General features: G+C 35.9%; 1 protein-coding gene across 1 annotated transcript in view; it reads left to right on the top strand.

The window, feature by feature from the left end:
* Positions 1–10,428: 10,428 nt before the first annotated feature.
* COL5A2 (collagen type V alpha 2 chain) overlaps positions 10,429–17,298 on the top strand; it is a 148,005-nt gene continuing 141,135 nt past the window's right edge. The window contains exon 1 of the mRNA XM_017518965.2: positions 10,429–10,931. Within this exon, the coding sequence (XP_017374454.1) occupies positions 10,835–10,931 (97 nt within the window). The 5' untranslated portion in view covers positions 10,429–10,834. The remainder of the gene's footprint in view (positions 10,932–17,298) is intronic.

Below are 17,298 nucleotides of genomic sequence, written 5' to 3' on the forward strand. Positions count from 1 at the left end.
CAGGAAAAATCTAGGAAACTAAGTACATTATGGTTTCTTGAGCCAACTGCTGGGCCTTAGAGATTGATTAGAAGCCTAAATTAATAAAATAACTCTTCTTACAAATAAATGTGTATAAATTTTTTAAGTAAATTAACAGGGAGACAAATTACCAAATGTTCTAAGTGTCTCTTGAGTGTTTTAGCTGTGTATTGTATTTATGGATTTTCAAGATTCCTTTCATTCTAAAATGACGGAAATGAAGATGATGCTGAAAGGGAAGATAAGACACATTTATAAAATCTCTCTCATCCAATAATATCTTCTGATTGCAGTTATTCCAGAGAAAACAAAAATAAATGTAAAACAACAAAATGAAATCCATGTGTTCCTTCAAATCTCATGAGATGATATCACTCACATACATTAAAAAACCATTAAAATAGCATACTCTCCAACTGGTGAATGAAACCTGCTTTAGTATTTACTGTGTATTAAGAATGACCCCTCTTTTTTGTAGTAACTGTTCACAGGATCCTTGACACCTTTGGGTGTCAAGGACTCAGATGTAGATGCAATAATTTAAGAACCTACTAAAAATCAAGTTTATGAATTACTCCTTTACTAACTCTTTTTTGCATGTATATTTTAGTGTATGGCTATGTACATGTTTTCATTTAATAATAATTAGTGCCAAATGTACGTATTGCTGCTGATTTCTAAGCAGTATAATTAATGCATTGGTCCTTGTGATGAAAAACTTGGCTATATACTGACTACACTTTAATATATAATTACTACTTCAATTGCTGTGGTCAGAGCTTTTCTTAATGCATATTTGTGTATTTATGCCAATGTGAACTCATTGATTACTTGAAGATATTTAAATAGAAATTCTAATTCAAATGAATTGTATATATATACACACGCATATTTTCTTTTTTAAGAGACAGAGTCTTGCTGTTACTCAGGCTGGAATGCAGTGACATGATCACAGCTCACTGCAACTTCAAATTCCTGGGCTCAAGTAGTCCCCAGCCTCCCTAGTAGCTGGAACTGCAGGCATGCACTGCCATGCCTGGCTAATTTATTTTATTATGATGATTATTATTTTTTTTTAGAATTAGGGTGTCATTATATTGCTCAGGCTGGTCTCTAACTCCTGGCCTCAAGTGATTCTCCTGCCTTGGCCTCCCAAATAACTGGAATTACAGGGGCATCATATATTTTTAAATCAATAATGCCGTTTTATCTTCATGATTATTAAAGTATTTACATACTATAAAGAATTGTGATGGCAGTGATTATAAACACAAGCTTCTGCTTTTCAGTATTAGTCAAGACTTGATCACTGCTGGCCATTTCCCATTTAATGCATCTATATCAGGAGAAGTAGATAGGGATGAATACTTTTATTACTCAGATTTTCTTAAAAAGTATTTTCAAATAATCTGGTATTGAATTATTTTGGCATGTTGAGAGCTAGTGCAATTAGTTCATTCAAATACTGGACAGAAAAATACATTGTAAGACAAAAATACAACCGAAATGGTACTTAAAATAGCAAACTTATATAAAATTATATTTTTCTCTCAAGGGCCAATTTATAAAAAAACTCCTTTCATCTCTCAAAGACAGAAAATTCTATAAATCTGCAAAACTGAATTGATTTTACTGAAGGAGTAGAAGAGAGTTTTCTTTAACACACAGGAGTCTTTAAAGTATTAAACAAAACACAGACAGACTTACTGAATATGAAAAAATATATCACTTTGACTTCCCTGCCCTGTGCTGCCCTCTCCATACCAGGAAAAGACACATTTCCCAGACCTCTAACCGCCACATAATTGTCAACTGAACAATGCTAGAACTCAGATCCTGATGAGCTGAATGAATCCTTATTTGTTGAGACACAACCAGACTCTTAGGCATTTAACTTTTTAAAAGCAGGACGTGGAGCATAGCACACTCATTTGGTATAGGAGGTCTTTGGTGCCATTGCGCTTCTGGACAATTTCCCCTTTGTAGCCTGTGTCTAGTCCTGTCATTTAAAAAGCTTTTCTCAAGGGAAGCCTTGACTCATGGACTCTCAATTTAGCTACAGAGAATTGTCTATTCCAATACAAACAATCATCCATGTTTCAAGATTTATTAGGCTTAAAAAATAACTAATGGATGAATGGTTAAGAATGAGGAAATAAATTTTTTAAATGTAAACATAAAAGCTTTAAGAAAAGGAATGAACTGCTTATACATGCAACAGCATGGATGGATCTTGGAATCAGACACAAAAGGCTACATATGGTGTGAGTTCATTTATATAACATCATGAAAGGCAAACTAAAGAAATGGAAACCGGATTAGTGGTGCCAGGGATGGGAATGGAAGAAAGAGATTGACTCCAAATGGTGGAACTTTTTGCAGTGAAAAAAAATCATATGAATTGTAATGGTGATCCCATGATTATATGATGATGAGCTGAATGACTCCTTATTTGTTGAGATACAACGAGACTCTTAGGCCTTTAACTTTTTAAAAGCAGGCCGTGGAGCATAGCATACTCATTTGGCATAGGAGGTCTTTGGTGCCATTTGTTAAAACTCAAAGAACTGTACACCTAAAAAAATGTAATTTTTGTAAACCACATTTCAATAAACATAACAGAAAAAAAAAAAAAAAAACCAGAATGAGAGGGTGAGTGGAGCATAGTGTGATACATGATTAAACTTCCTCTAGTTAACCTGAGTTTTTGATGATTAAGCAAATTTTAATAGTGACATTTTAAACTCATGATAAATTAAATGGGGTTTTTTAGAAGAAAGGCTAACACAGTTTCTTATTTTCATTTAATCAGCATTTATGTAATATTACCTTTATGTCAGAAATTGTTCCAAGAGTTTTACAAATTTCCCCTCATTTAGTACAACATTTACCCATGATGTAGGTAATATCATTATCCCTATTTTGCAGATGAGAAAACTGAAATTCAGAAAAGACGTGTGATTTTTTATTCATCGTCCAGCTAGTAAGTGGTGAGGCCAGCATTTGGACTCTGTCTCAGTCATAACCACCACATATCTGTAGACGTTTTTGTTGCTATCTTCCTAGTTCATAAGATTTGAATTGCAGTTTGATTATCAAGGTACAGTGGATAGAGTGCTAGGTTTTGTAAACCAATATAGGAGGCCATTCATTACATTGTGTAACTTCTGACAAGTCACTTAATCTCTCGAATCTCAATGTAAAATGGGAGCGATCATCTTAATTCATATGATTTCACTGGGTTATTGTAAGTCTCAAAGAGTATGTGTGAGCTTGAGTAGTATGTAAAGAGGAGAGTGCTGCACAAGCCAAGCTCTCATATTATTTATGATCTTGGCTCACAGTATTCTCCGTCATCTCTAAATGTAATGATTGATGCCTTAGGAAACAGCACAATATTCTCAAATGTAAAATGCAAACTTTTTCTCAAAATATGACTAAGCTGAAATATAAGTATTCGGATTACAATGAAAATTCATATCTAAGGATGTTAAGTGAAGGTGAAAACTTCTAACACAAGATGGAAATACTTCTAATAATGTCTTAATGTTAAAGACATATTTTCAGCAGAGATTTTCAGATAGAGGTAACATATGTATAAAGTTTGGATATAGATAGCATTGATAATTAAATTCTTTGGTACATGCATTTGTTTTCCTTGGAAAGATATTATAAAGACCTTTTGAGTGATTCTCCCAGTATTGTAATTTTTTTAAAGCAGCGATAGAGCTTAAGCTAAGAAAATAAACATCACATAATTTCTTTGAACTTCCTTGTTAAGAGAAAAAACTGTGCAGCTAGGATTTCAGAGCAGGATTTATTAATAGTTATTCCTTGATGTGTAATTTGATGCAAATTAGTTCCTTCTACTAGCCTCAATTTCCTTCCTCATCTGCAGACTAGGAAATATAATAACACTTACCCCACAGCATCAATTTTAGGATTAAATTAGTTAATACATATAAAGTGCTTACACAGTATTTGACACATAGTAAGTACTTAATAAATTCTAACCATTATTATTGTTGTTCTGGTTATCATTTTCATAGTGCCTTCAGTGAGAAAAAAGTAAATTCACAATATACAGCCTTTTTCTGTTCAAAAATTAGGGTTTGTTGGCTTGGCAAGGTGGCTCATGTCTGTAATCCCAGCACTTCAGGAGGCCGAGGCAGGAGGATTGCTTGAGCCCAGGAATTCAAAACCAGCCTGGGCAAGATGGAGAGATCTGTCTCTACAAAAAAATTTAAATAAATAGCTGATTGTGGTGATGCATGCCCAGGAGGCTGATGCAAGAAGATCCCTTGAGCCAAGGAGTTTGAGGATGCAGTGAGCTGTGATTGTCCTACTGTACTACAACCTGGGCAAGAAAGCAAGACCCCATCTCTTAAGGAATAAAAAAGATTATGGTTTGCTATTTCAAAGCATATATGTGCACAGATGCACCTAATCATTTCTGTGCTCTCCTACTCTTTTACTAGTTTCTCCTCCTTGCTTAGATATTTCTTTCTCCAGGACAGTCATTTTCCTGGTTCTCTAGGGCTGACACCTTGGAATCATATTTATTTATGTTCACAGCCACTCATCTCATGGTCATCTAATCATCATGTTCTGTTGATTCCTTATCAAACAATGTATGTTCAATAAATAGCTATTGAGCAAATATAAAGTACCCAACAATGTCTTTAATCTCAAGAAATTTTCAATATGACAAGGGAAACAGACATGTAAATATAGTGTGATGTTAACAGAGGTCTACTCAGAACATGGTGGTGGGTTTTATGAAGGAGCAGACCTGTTTGTCAGAAGAGGCAATGGTTGAGCTTTGCCAGCTGTATCATCCACTCAGTCAGCAGAAGTGGCCTCCTCAGTTTCTCATTTTTTTCTAGCTCTTCATAATCCAGCAGAAATTTTATTTCCAAAATATACCCTGAATCTTTCTGCTTCTTTCTATTTCCACTGTACTTTCTTAGGACTCCATTATTTCTCATTTGGACTAAAAGTACTTCTAACTGGTGTCCCCACTTCTATCTTTGCCTTCACATAATATGTTTCTCACATGCCAACAGATCTTTTAAAAATTAGCATATTAGAGCATGTCATTTGTTTGTGTAACAATGTTTTGTTGATTTCTCCTTGCATTTAGGAAAAAAAATTTGAATTCCTCTCCATGACCAACAAGGAGTTAAGGATAAACCTCATATCCAATCTTATATCATATCATGCTAGCCATAATGGTTTTCTGCCTATTTTTACACAATCAAAGTTTATTTCTATCTATGGTAGTAAGCATAATAGCAACCAAAGATGCTAATGTCCTGATCCCTGGCACCTGTGAGTATGTTACCTTATACATCAGAAAGGACTTGGCTATGTTATTAAAGACCTTGAGATGAGGGAAATTATCCTGGAATATCCAGATGGGCCCAATGTTGTCACATGGGTTCTTAAAAGTCCTTTCCAGGCCATATAATCAGGGAAAAACATGGCAACAAAGACATGTCAGGGATATGCTATGCTGTTGATTTTGAAGATGGAGGAAGAGGCCACAAGACAAGGAATGCAGATAACTTCTAAAAGTTCAAAAAACAAGAAAATGTTTTCCCTTAGCACCTCTAAGAAGGAGTGCAGCCCTGCTAACACTTTGATTTTATTCCAATGAGATCCATGTCAGATTTCCGACCTTCTGAAATATAAGATGATACATTAGTGTTTTATGTCACAGTAGTCATTTTTGTGGCAGCAGTAGAAAACACATACACCAGTCCAGGCCATTCCCACTTGCTATTTCTTTAGCTTGCAATGTCTTCTTTTCTGTTTTCCAGTGATAATTTTTTTTTTTTTTGAAATTTCAAGTCTCAGGTTCACTGTTGCTTCCTTAAAATAGGTCTTTACTGATGGCTCTATTGAAGCATCCCTCCTTCCTCCAACTCCTGAGCAACTCTAAAATAATCAACTGTTTATTTCCTTCATGGCATTTAATTGTCTAAAATCACCTTGTTTGTATATTTACCTACTTGTTTATTGCGGTTTTTCTGCTCATGGTTGTAAGCTGTGTGGAATCAGAGACCTTGTCTGTGTTGTTCACAGCTATAACCTTAGTGCTTTCATTAGAAGCTGACAAATAATAGGCCCTCAATAAATATTTGTTAAATGAGGGAATGAATTAGTCCAGGGAGGTGGTTACTCCAGGCAAAGGTCAGAGCCTGAGTAAAATTATGAGGTGTGAAACTGCTTTATGTGTCTGGGAAAATCTGTGTTTCCTCTGGATAAAACAACAAGAGGAAAGCAGAAGATTGGAACCAAGGAATAGGCATGCATCATTATTATTATTATTATTTTAAACTCATGTTATATTTTGTAGGTAACTGGGAGTCAGCTTTCTTAGAAAGAGGAGTAAGTGAATGAAAGAACGCATGACAAAATCAAGAGGACTTGGTGAGCAATAGGATGCAGATTTAGGGAAAATGAAGAGTATCCGCCCACCATAGTTTCATTTTGGGTTCTGAGTTTTATGCCTTGGCAGTGGGAGATGTTTAATGGAGACACTTGGAAATATAGGTCTGCAGCTCAGGAGGAAAGCCTTGACTTGGAGTCATTAGCATGTAAACAGAAATAAAGTCAAGGAATTGAATTTAATAGTAAATATGCCCCAAGTCAATAGGCAAGAAGAGAAAAAAGCTGATAGTACAAGATTGGAGAGCATAGATGACTTTCTGAGATGAATTAGTAAAGAAAGTTTGACTAGCAAAGCAGCAGGCATAAAAGGATATGTGAGACCAGGGAAGCCATGAATGGAAAGCTTTTCAGTATTAAGGGAGTAATCAGAATATCAATTGTTAGGAGGGGAAAGGAGAAAGACCTTTGGGTTTATTAACAAAGGGGTGTTGATGTCTCTGGCAGTGTCATCTATAGTAAAGTCCTAGAAATGAGATTCTGATACAGGAATGGAAGATGACTGAAGGAAGGAGTGGAAGGGAAAATGAGACCACAGAAGATGTGGGGTTAAGGGAAATCTCCCCTTCTTTTTTTATGTTAAAGATCGGCTATTGGTGAGGAGCAGCTTTATAGGCTGTAGGAAAGGTACTCGTAGAGGAAGAAAGGTGGAAGGTAGAGAAGAGAGAAGGAGACACTGACAGAGTCACATCTTCAAGGACATGTGAAGAAATGGGATGAGGAGTGCAGAGGGAGAGATCAACCCTGAAAGGGCGCTGAGACACCTTTTCTTGTTAGCCAGAGCATATAAATATATGTGGCATGCATTAAGCTCAGCAGAAGTTCAGAGAAAGGGAAGATTATAAAATGAGATTAGGCAAGTAAGGCATTATTATCACTTCTCTTGGTGGAAGAAATATAAGAATCTTTGAATTTTATTATTTGTTTTTCTGTTATTCTTCCTGAATGTTTAGCAAGGTGGTTTGTAAGTACTGATTTTCTTATATATTATAGAAAGAAGTAGTGCAAAGGTGATTTTTGGTGCTTACTCAGCCCATTCATTAAGCAGAAGTAGGCTCCTCCTGGGGACAGTGTGGTGGTAATAGAAGTTTGAGTGTCAGGGAGATCTAAAAAGAGCTTAAAAATGGATGAGAACATTCACTTTGGAGTCAAACATCACTGAAATAGAATTCTAGATTTACTGCTTAGTAGGTGAGCAAACTTGAGCAAGTAAATGTCTTTGAACTATAATCACCTATATGTAATTGGAAAAAAATAATAAATATCTTTCAGGATTGCTGTGAGAATTAGAAAATATTCACTTACTAGCACATATTATTTTAAAACATATACTGTTGGGATAGGCTTCACTGGAATTGGGACAGATTTCTGAGTGCCCCACTGCTGCAGTGAGGTCTATAATTAGTTCTTTTCTTTTCTTTTTCTTTTCTTTTTTTTTTTTTTTGAGGTGGAGTCTTGCTCTATTGCCCAGGCTGGAGTGCACTGGCATGATCTCAGCTCACTGCAACCTCTGCCTCTCGGGTTCAAGCAATACTCCAGCTTCAAACTCCTGAGTAGCTGGGATTACAGGCATGCACCACGATGCCCAGTTAACTTTTGTATTTTTAGTAGAGACGAGGTTTCACCATATTGGCCAGGCTGATCTCCAACTCCTGGCCTCAAGTGATCCACTTGTCTCGGCCTCCCAAAGTGCTGGGATTACAGGTGTGAGCCACCGTGCCTGGCCTATAATTAGTTCTTTAAGGGCAAAGAAATGGTATTGTCCTTGATTCTGAATCCAACCACATATATTAAACAGACATTCCTGGTCCACACTTGTATATATTTTAGTCTTTTCCAAATTGTAATGTGGGAGCCTAAAAGCAGACAGAGAAAAAGCCCAAGTTGCAAAACATTTTGCTATTTATGACTTGACAGCAATAAGATTTTAAGAGTTCACAAGGACAATATGGAAGATTTATTTATCTCAGCTCTTTTGACAAATATTTGCTATGCCCCTGTCATACCATGTGCTTTCACTATGGTGGGAAGAGGTGACTGAATCTGGTGGCAACTGTGAGAGATTGCATTGTAGTTTTAATCTTTCTTATATAAGCCATGTTTATAGTTAATAAAACAACTTTATTAACAAACAGATGATAACTGTTTTAATGACAGATACTAAACTACTGATCTGAGCAGCCACTGAATGTTTTCTACACTGACTGCTTTCAAGTCCTGCAATCTTATCCAATCATTGTTGTATCTCCAGCATAGATTTTGAGAGTTAGATTCTCCATAAATGTCTGTTGTTTTGCAATTCAGTAAAAATGCTGCACAGGGTGCCTGAAAATTGTGCTAGCCCTTCAATATCAGGGAAGTATTGGTCTAAAATTGCATCATGGTAGAATAGAACTGGCAAGTTCAGAGAAAGGTTAATTCCTTCCTCCCGCAGTTATTTATTTTCCTGTTATCTTTGAATATTTAGTCAGGTGGTTTTCAAGTCCTAGTCTCTCTCAGGTATTCTAGAAAGAATTAACTGAAAGGTGGTTTTTCATCCTCACTTAGCCAATTCATTAAGTGTAAGGGCACCCCGAGAACAGTGTGGTGGTGACAGAAGTCACTGAAATGCGATATGTCTAAATGAAAATAAAAACTGAGGGGTACAGGGTTAGAAAACTGGAAACAACTGGGAGAGTTGACCTCCACTGGAATATTTATCCAGAGTCTCGTTTCAAAGCTAAAATGCAAAAGTTCTTGGATTTCTTCTATTAAGAAAAGTAGTAATAATGTCTTACTTGCCTAATCTTATTTTATAATTTCTCCTTTCTCTGAACTTCTACTGGGCTAATGCATCCCTCACATATTTATATGCTCTGGCTTATGTATCTTTATTTCCTGTAAATTTAGTTTTACAACACCTACATATGTTCCTTGAATGTGATGAGTATGTCTTTTATTTCTTTTGTGTCATCCTTTCTGTCCAGTGCTTAGCACAGTGCAAGGCACCTGTTGCCGAATAATTATAAACAATGGACTCACTTGTATTGTACAGAACATCAATTCTGATTCTAGGGAGACTCAAGGTGGCAAATACAGTAGATTATATAGAACTCTCTGAGGTTACTAAGATGTTGGCAAGTGTGAGGGTGGCACAAAAGTTCATGGATATTGTCTTTAAAAGGTATGTGCAACTGAGTCTATTATATTCCCTGCAAAACTGGCTTAGAGTGAATAATACCACCATCTAATTTTATGTAGTTCTTTGCAATTTGGAACTTTGTTAATAATACACTACTCATTTTAGTGTCACTGAACCCTGTACACTGGTCAGGGTAAAGCCCTTTTCTCAAATGAGAAAATTGGAGTGCACAGAGATAAAGGACTATGTGCACTCAACAAAATTGTTGAGTGGCAGAACCGCTCAAGAAAGGCAGAAACAAGCCTTTTTTCATCCAAAGGTAGAGAACTTGCCATTCCTCTGCACTGCTTAGTAGACTATTTTTCAGCATGGTAAAACTCTCCAGGACAAGAGGAACCTGCAGATATGGCCCTTTAATAAGAGATGTGGAGACGTTAGGAAAGGACCTGCCTTCTTATTCGAATTACAATGTATCACAAATTCATTTTTCCAAAGTGGTTTTCTCACCTGGACTTTACCTGGGCAACATTCTAATAATTCCCTTTCAGAGTATGGGAAAGGAAATAGAATCTGAGAAGGGGATAAGAATACTCCATATTCAGTTAAAAGAAAGGGTTAAAGTGTGATTCTTTAAGGATTTAAGGTGGAGAAGAAAGCCTTGGAATATCTACATATTAAAAAAAAAAAAAAAACACCACCACCATCACTAGGTTAAAAGGCTGTTTCCTCCAGAATGTCTTTTTCAGCCTATAGGGGAAAAGTTAAAGGGTGTGTGTCTGGGGGAAAGGTTAGGGAGGGGAAAATAGGACCCTTTTGTTTTAACAGACTTTCTTAAAAATAAAAGAAAGGAGAAACAAATGTTTGTTTCTGTTATTAAGCCCCATCTATGCTTAAAAGTTAAATGAAATAGGGAAAGTTCAGGCACAGAGACGCGTGTTCTGATTTGGTTGTTTACCATCAATCAGACCGTTGCTTGGCAGACACTGGATGGTTATGAGCCTGAACAAGCTGAAAAGGGGCAGGAAAAGAAGTGGAGGCAGCATTCTTCCTATTTAAAGCTGCATCGCTTGAAAAAAGTTTTCGCAGACTGTGCTGGAGCTGGTGCTGAAAAACGGGGTTTGCAGAGGCTGCCCTGGGGCTGGTGCTGAAAGAAGAGCCCACAGCTGACTTCATGGTGCTACAATAACCTCAGAATCTACTTTTCACTCTCAGGAGAACCCACATGTCTAATATTTAGACATGATGGCAAACTGGGCGGAAGCAAGACCTCTCCTCATTCTTACTGTTTTATTAGGGCAATTTGTCTCAATAAAAGCCCAGGAAGAAGGCGAGGATGGTGAGTTTGCCATTTGCTTTGCTTGTAGTGTTTATTGCACGGTTTGGGAAATAGGTGGAATGTTAAGCCTCAGGAAGAGCGTGAAGAGGAGGTTCTGGTTTGAAGTTTGAGAAGGGGGCTGACGGATTTGCACCTGGAAAACGACTTGAAAGACAATTGGGATGTTTGTAAACCCGGAGCTTCTAGATTTGCCGTTGGAGAGAGTACACTACTAATTTTTTCTGGAAAAGCCTACAATAAGTCCTTTTGCCTGAGTGTGAGAGTGGGAACTTTAAAAGAAGAAACGAGTGAATGCTTAAAACGGAGCATTAAAGACATTTTAGTTAGAGGAGCTCTGTTCTGTGGGCTGGAGTTTTCAGAGCAAGGAAAAGTCGCGGCAGAAGCTGGGTAGGGTGGAGTCTTTTGTACTGAACTTCAGCTGCTTCATAAAATTCTTTGTTTAGAAAAACCTCTGCAGCAACTCTGATAGCTTTGATTTTTCTTTGTCTTTGGCTCCTCATTCTTTCCTCTTTAACAATTTACACTTCTTTACCATTTTCATTTGTGAAAATGTGATCACTTTTGCTTACTGGGAGGCAGTCTCATTTGTTTCTCCATGACAGAGGCTGATACAAGCCAGATTTCTTAAACAGTGGTATTTTCCCACCCTACTGGCTTGATTAACAGGACAGTGGTGGTTCCCGGTTGGATGGCGGAAGGCAGGAAATCAGCATGCCTTATATATATATCTTATTTGGCATAGAATATTTGCATGGACATTACCCTCTAGATAGAAGCTTTTTTTTTTTTTTTTTTTTTTTTAAAGATAAATCTTGCCTGGTGACCAAGTGTTTTTTCCTGTGCAATTTGCATATGTTACAGTTGGGTTATATGGTATGGTTAAGCAAAAATGCATAGCTGTTTCTTGAATATAAGAAAATATTTAAATTGATTCCTCTATTAAGTCTTTACTCTTGAGGGTTGCACTTTCAAATATAGACATGTACTCTTTTAGAATAAGCCATTATTGATTTTCATCAACTCAACTATTTAACATCAAACTCAAGCTTTTAAAACTTTGGACATTCACTTAAGTTTTCTGTTACTTTTGTACATGCATGTGTATTAACTATGCATGTATTTTTAGGACAAGTATCTGCTTCTGTGTTTTTGCTTCTAAAATGTTTACAAAATTAATCTAGAGATCAGAAGTTCTAAAAAGTTTAAAAAGTGAAAATATGAATCTGGAGATGAATATCCAACAATCTGTCAGGAGTCCCATAGAGGGGGCACTTTCTAAGACTTAGAACTTTTTATGTTTCATTTTATGTTTTTAAAATATGAGGTAATTTATAAAAGGTAAAAAGTTTTGAGTTTCTTTATAATGGCATGAAAAGCACATGTTGTTTGGAAGGGTGGCAAAAATAATTGAATAGAAACTGGAAGTCAGAAAACAGGAGAAAAAAAACAGAAAAATTACAAAAGAAATTGCAAATTTGACTCTAAAAAGAACAACTTACTCCCCTCCCCCAACAAAGCAAACAACTTTAATTTTCAACTTTTAGTACCACTTTCTTTGTTAATTTTTGTTAAAATAAAGTACTTTAATAAAGTATGGAAATAATTGAATATGTGAATAAATGAAAGGAATGTTTCACAAGGTATATGAAATAGGCCATATTATAAAAGACATTCCCAAATAGTTGTAATTACTCTGTAGGTGTTTCTGAAAAATGAGAAGAATTTAATTTTTCTTAATAGTAATTGACATAAATGTAAGGAATGTGATGCTTGGTGCAAAAAAGTCCCCAACTCCAATCTAACCCCAGTGCCCACATCCCGCAGTATAACCAAACGGCACGGAAAATGGAATTCCAAACATCAGATTTTACAGAATGTGTAATTGCTTGCATATGTATTGTAAAAAATTCCAGTATTTTATTTCTCAGCTTAAGAGAATATAAGTGATAAAAATTCAACAGCAAAAGAAAGTCATTATGGCCCTAATTCAAGATAGTAGAGAAAATAATTCCAGAATATAGTATATTCAGAGCTGCTTAACTTGTGTTGTACTTACTTACCATGAATATCTTGGTTTAAGTTGATATTGTATGGATACTTGGCAGTACTTTCTTTTTCCTGTTTAGACATGTCACAAGCTTAATAGAAGTGTCAGAATTTAGAAACTCCATTTGATTTTGAATTTGGGGAAGAGTAAGCTTAAACAGATGCTTTAAATGAAAGAAATATCTAAGGCACACATGAAAAGCAAGTACACTTTTTTCAAATTTTGGCTGTAACAGTCACATAATGTGATATTTACATTTTGTACAAATATGTCTCCTTGGAAATGTGGAGATCTATTTTTGCATGTAAGTGCGTATTAATAAGTTTTTTTATTTGTTCTTTCCTTTTATGACTTTAGGGTATATTTCCCTTTACTTGACTGTAGTTATTTACCAGAAATCTAAAATATAATCAGAGTCTGCTTGCCTGATAGAAATACATATGAATGAGAAGATAAAAGTAAATAAATATAGTTTTAGGCATTTTAAGCCCAAATCAGTTCCATTCTCACTAAGTTTCAAGAACTGATTTGAATTTTTAAATTCATAAGAAACTGAAAGGAGAAAGTTTAGGAGTTGGGCTGACTTTATTTAAAACTAAAGTAACAAAACTAAAGTATCAAAATTAGAGAGTTAAAATGACAAAATTAGCTTTTAAAGAGTTTATGTGGGTGTATGTGTGTGTGTGAAAAATCAGGGAGTTAAAATGACAAAATTAGCTTTTAAAGAATTTGTGTGTGTGTGTGTGTGTGTGTGTGTGTGTGTGTGGTGAGAGCGTGTGTGCAGGGGGGTGGTAGTCATTGAAAGATTCCACATTTGTGTTAAGGAAAATACTAGAGCATTTACAGTATATTTTATATTCCTAAGTTAATACCTAGCACCTAGTGAGCTATATACATTCTTGTTATTAGAAGCTATATACTTAATTTTAGAAAATAATCTTTGTTATGAATCATTGTATACATCATGGGATAAGCAATGTAGAAAGGAAGGTGCAGAAATGTAACATTTTGTTTCCAAATACTGTAAACTTCACTTCCATGCTTTCAGAGGCCAGGCAGATAACATAAATAAGTGAAGCAAGCCAGTGTTTGTACATCAACAGGGGATGATGGGGCCTGTGGAGAACTGAAAGTGCATGCCCACTTTAAGACAGTCAAAAGTAACATTTTCAGAAGGTATTGCATATGCCAAATAAAATATACCTGAGTATATATTTGGCTCATGGACCATGAATTTACAGCCATCATGTTGCAATCCTACACTGATATCCTGGACCCAAGCTAACTTTTGCATACTAGGAGATGAGGGGCTCACAGTCTTATATGTCATGGTCTCTTGCATTTTTATATGTCTGCCATTTATCACATTGTTACAATACAAATATGAGGAAGCAGATAGTTAACACTCAGCAGTACTTGGATGACATCATTTTAAAGGAAGTACAGAATATGAATACATAGCCTAAGATATATGTTCACTCATAAATTGTTTTAAATTCATTACTATTAAAATACTATGAATCCTGTAGGACATGCAGATTTTTATAGCGGGTACATGTAGCAGAATGCAGTAGTTTAAACAAACAAAAAAATGTTTTCTTGGCTGGGCACAGTGGCTCATGCCTATAATCCTGGCAGTTTGAGAGGCCGAGGTGAGTGGATCACCTGAAGTCAGGAGTTTGTGACCAGCCTGGACAACATGGTGAAACTCTGTCTCTACCCCAGATACAAAAATTAAGTTGGCGTGATGTTGCATGCCTGTAGTCCCAGCACTCAGGAGACTAAGGCACAAGAATCACTTCAACCTGGGAGGCGGGGGTTGCAGTGAGCCAAGATCATGCCACTGCACTCCAGCCTGGGTGACAGAGCAAGACTCTGTATCACAAAAAAAAAAGAAAAGATTTTCTTTTTTAAATATAAAGAAATGCTTATAAGCAGGTAGTGAAAGGCTGGCATATTGACTCCACAAAGTCATTAGGGACTGAAGCTTTTTCTACCTCTCCTGGCTCCCGTATCTCTACGGTATGGTTTTTTATTTTTATGGTCCTAAATGGCTGCTGAAGCTCCAGCCATTGCATTACTTTCTAGGCATGTGGATAGAGGATGGGAAACTAAGACCATGAGCCATTCCCCACCCTGCTCCCTTTTATGAAGACTTTAAAGTCTTCAAAACATTTAAACTTACAGTTGACCAGAATTTAGTCATATGGTCATACAAAGCTTCAAAAGGGTCTAGGAAATGTAGCCTTTACCTCAGTGGTGCTGGCAATGTACTCTACTGAATTGAGTTCTACTATGAAAGATATAAGGAAGCACCACTATTAGAGTCCTATGGTCCCTACCTCAGTGAGCAAAATGGTCAGCTACTTTTAGTGGCCTAGATCTTACGGTTTCAATGGACAAAATGTAGTTGTGTGGCTAGATCCACCTTGGTTATGGTTCATTTCTGAGTAGACTGTGAAGCCAAGACTGAATGACACTTAAATATTAGGCTGCATTTTCTTTGCTTCCTAATCTAATTGTCTTTGGATAAATTTTGACACCTATAACTTTTATTCAAACTAAACTGAAGCTTTAGTTTGAAGAGTATATCTCTTTCCACATATGTACATTGGTAGATTCATAGATTTAGTGAATTCTTAATATTGACTAACACAATGTATACTTGGACCATGACTCTGTGTGGTAGTGAGTAAGCAAGCCACAGATCAGTGTTGATAAAAATGGTATAAAAAATCACCTAAGATCTTCTGATTAATATAGATTCTAGCCCTCTAGCTCCCCCCACCCCCACCTACTTTCCAAATATCTAGGAGGTTTGGATGGGGTCTGGGCATCTGTATGTTTTTTAGAGCTCTCCAGATGACTCTGATTTACATTGGTGAACCACTGTATTAAATCTTTGACTGACACTCTGAATCTTAATGTGGACCTGTTGGCTTATGTGCTCCAAGGCTACACATTAAGACTTTGGTAATAACTTGCTATTTTAGTTATTCATTTTACTTATAAGGCTACTTAATTGAAGTTTGTAGATAAACCATTGCAAATTCACCATCACTTCTGGAAAAATAACTTAAGGCCCAATCCCCCTCATGGTGGGTTAGACTAATTATTCTACTATGCAAAAGACACACGCTATTCAAATGTGTTTCCAGGTGAATGTATGTTTTTCATTTTCATCATTTCCTCTCTCTTTCTGCTCTGCACACTTTCAGCACTATCACTACAGACCTGAAATTTATTGTGTTCATCATTCTAGACAAGTACTTAATGCAGGATGTGAGGCAAAAGCAGAAAGAGGATGCTTTGTTTTAAGAAGCTGGAAATTAGAGGATTGGAATCATGTTAATCTATGGCCACAGCATGTAATTTTAAAAAATCATACAGTTTTCTCCAGGTTGAAGAATGATTCATACATCATCACCTGGCCTTACACCTGGCATTCTTAAAATGTATGAACAAAGATCAGCTGATTTTTAATCTGATTTTCTTCTCTGAGATGGCAACATTGTAAAGCTTAGATTTACACATAAGAGATATTGTAACGGAAAGGGAAAAAGACTGGAAGTGTTAATTATTAATTGATCTATTGTATAAATTTGGGGAATTTGCACAGTTTATGTGAGACAAATCTTATATAAAGATATTCCTTGATTTAATATTTTTTATTTATTTCCACGAAGCTAGAATTTTCACTAAAAATGTAAAACAAGACATTATCATCTTACTGATAAATATGAATTGAAGTCTTTGAACTTTTCTTATAACTAAAAGTCACAGCTTGAATAGGCTTTTGGAGTCTGAATATAATTATCAGGAAGATACTGATAATTTTGTTTTCCTTTTAAATGTATTTCAATATAAATTTCAGATATATTTATCTAAATTTTATATAAGATAGGCTGTCACATTCAATATTTAAAAGACTATTTACCCTTGACATTGGCATGGGAAATCTATCCTATGGAAAATTTTGCCTTAAAGGTGTGACCATATTGGCAACCTTAAGGTTTTTATTTTATCAATATTTTAAAAACTAAACCCTTCAAATAAATCAAGGTGATTTTATCTTACGCTAAAATATTCACTAAGAAACAATGTATAAGGGAAATTACAATAAAGCAAGATTTTTCCTATCTAAATCTTGCCTTCTACAGAGACAATAGAGGCCAGATGTGGTGGCTCCGCCTGTAATCTCAGCACTTTGGGAGGCTGAAGTGGGTGGATTACCTAAGGTCAGGAGTTTGATACCAGCTGGCCATCATGGCGAAACTCCATCGCTACTGAAAATACAACAACAAAAAAAATGATCTGTGC

The sequence above is a fragment of the Cebus imitator genome, unplaced genomic scaffold, assembly GCF_001604975.1.
Source record: "Cebus imitator isolate Cc_AM_T3 unplaced genomic scaffold, Cebus_imitator-1.0 Scaffold719, whole genome shotgun sequence".
NCBI lineage: Eukaryota > Metazoa > Chordata > Mammalia > Primates > Cebidae > Cebus > Cebus imitator.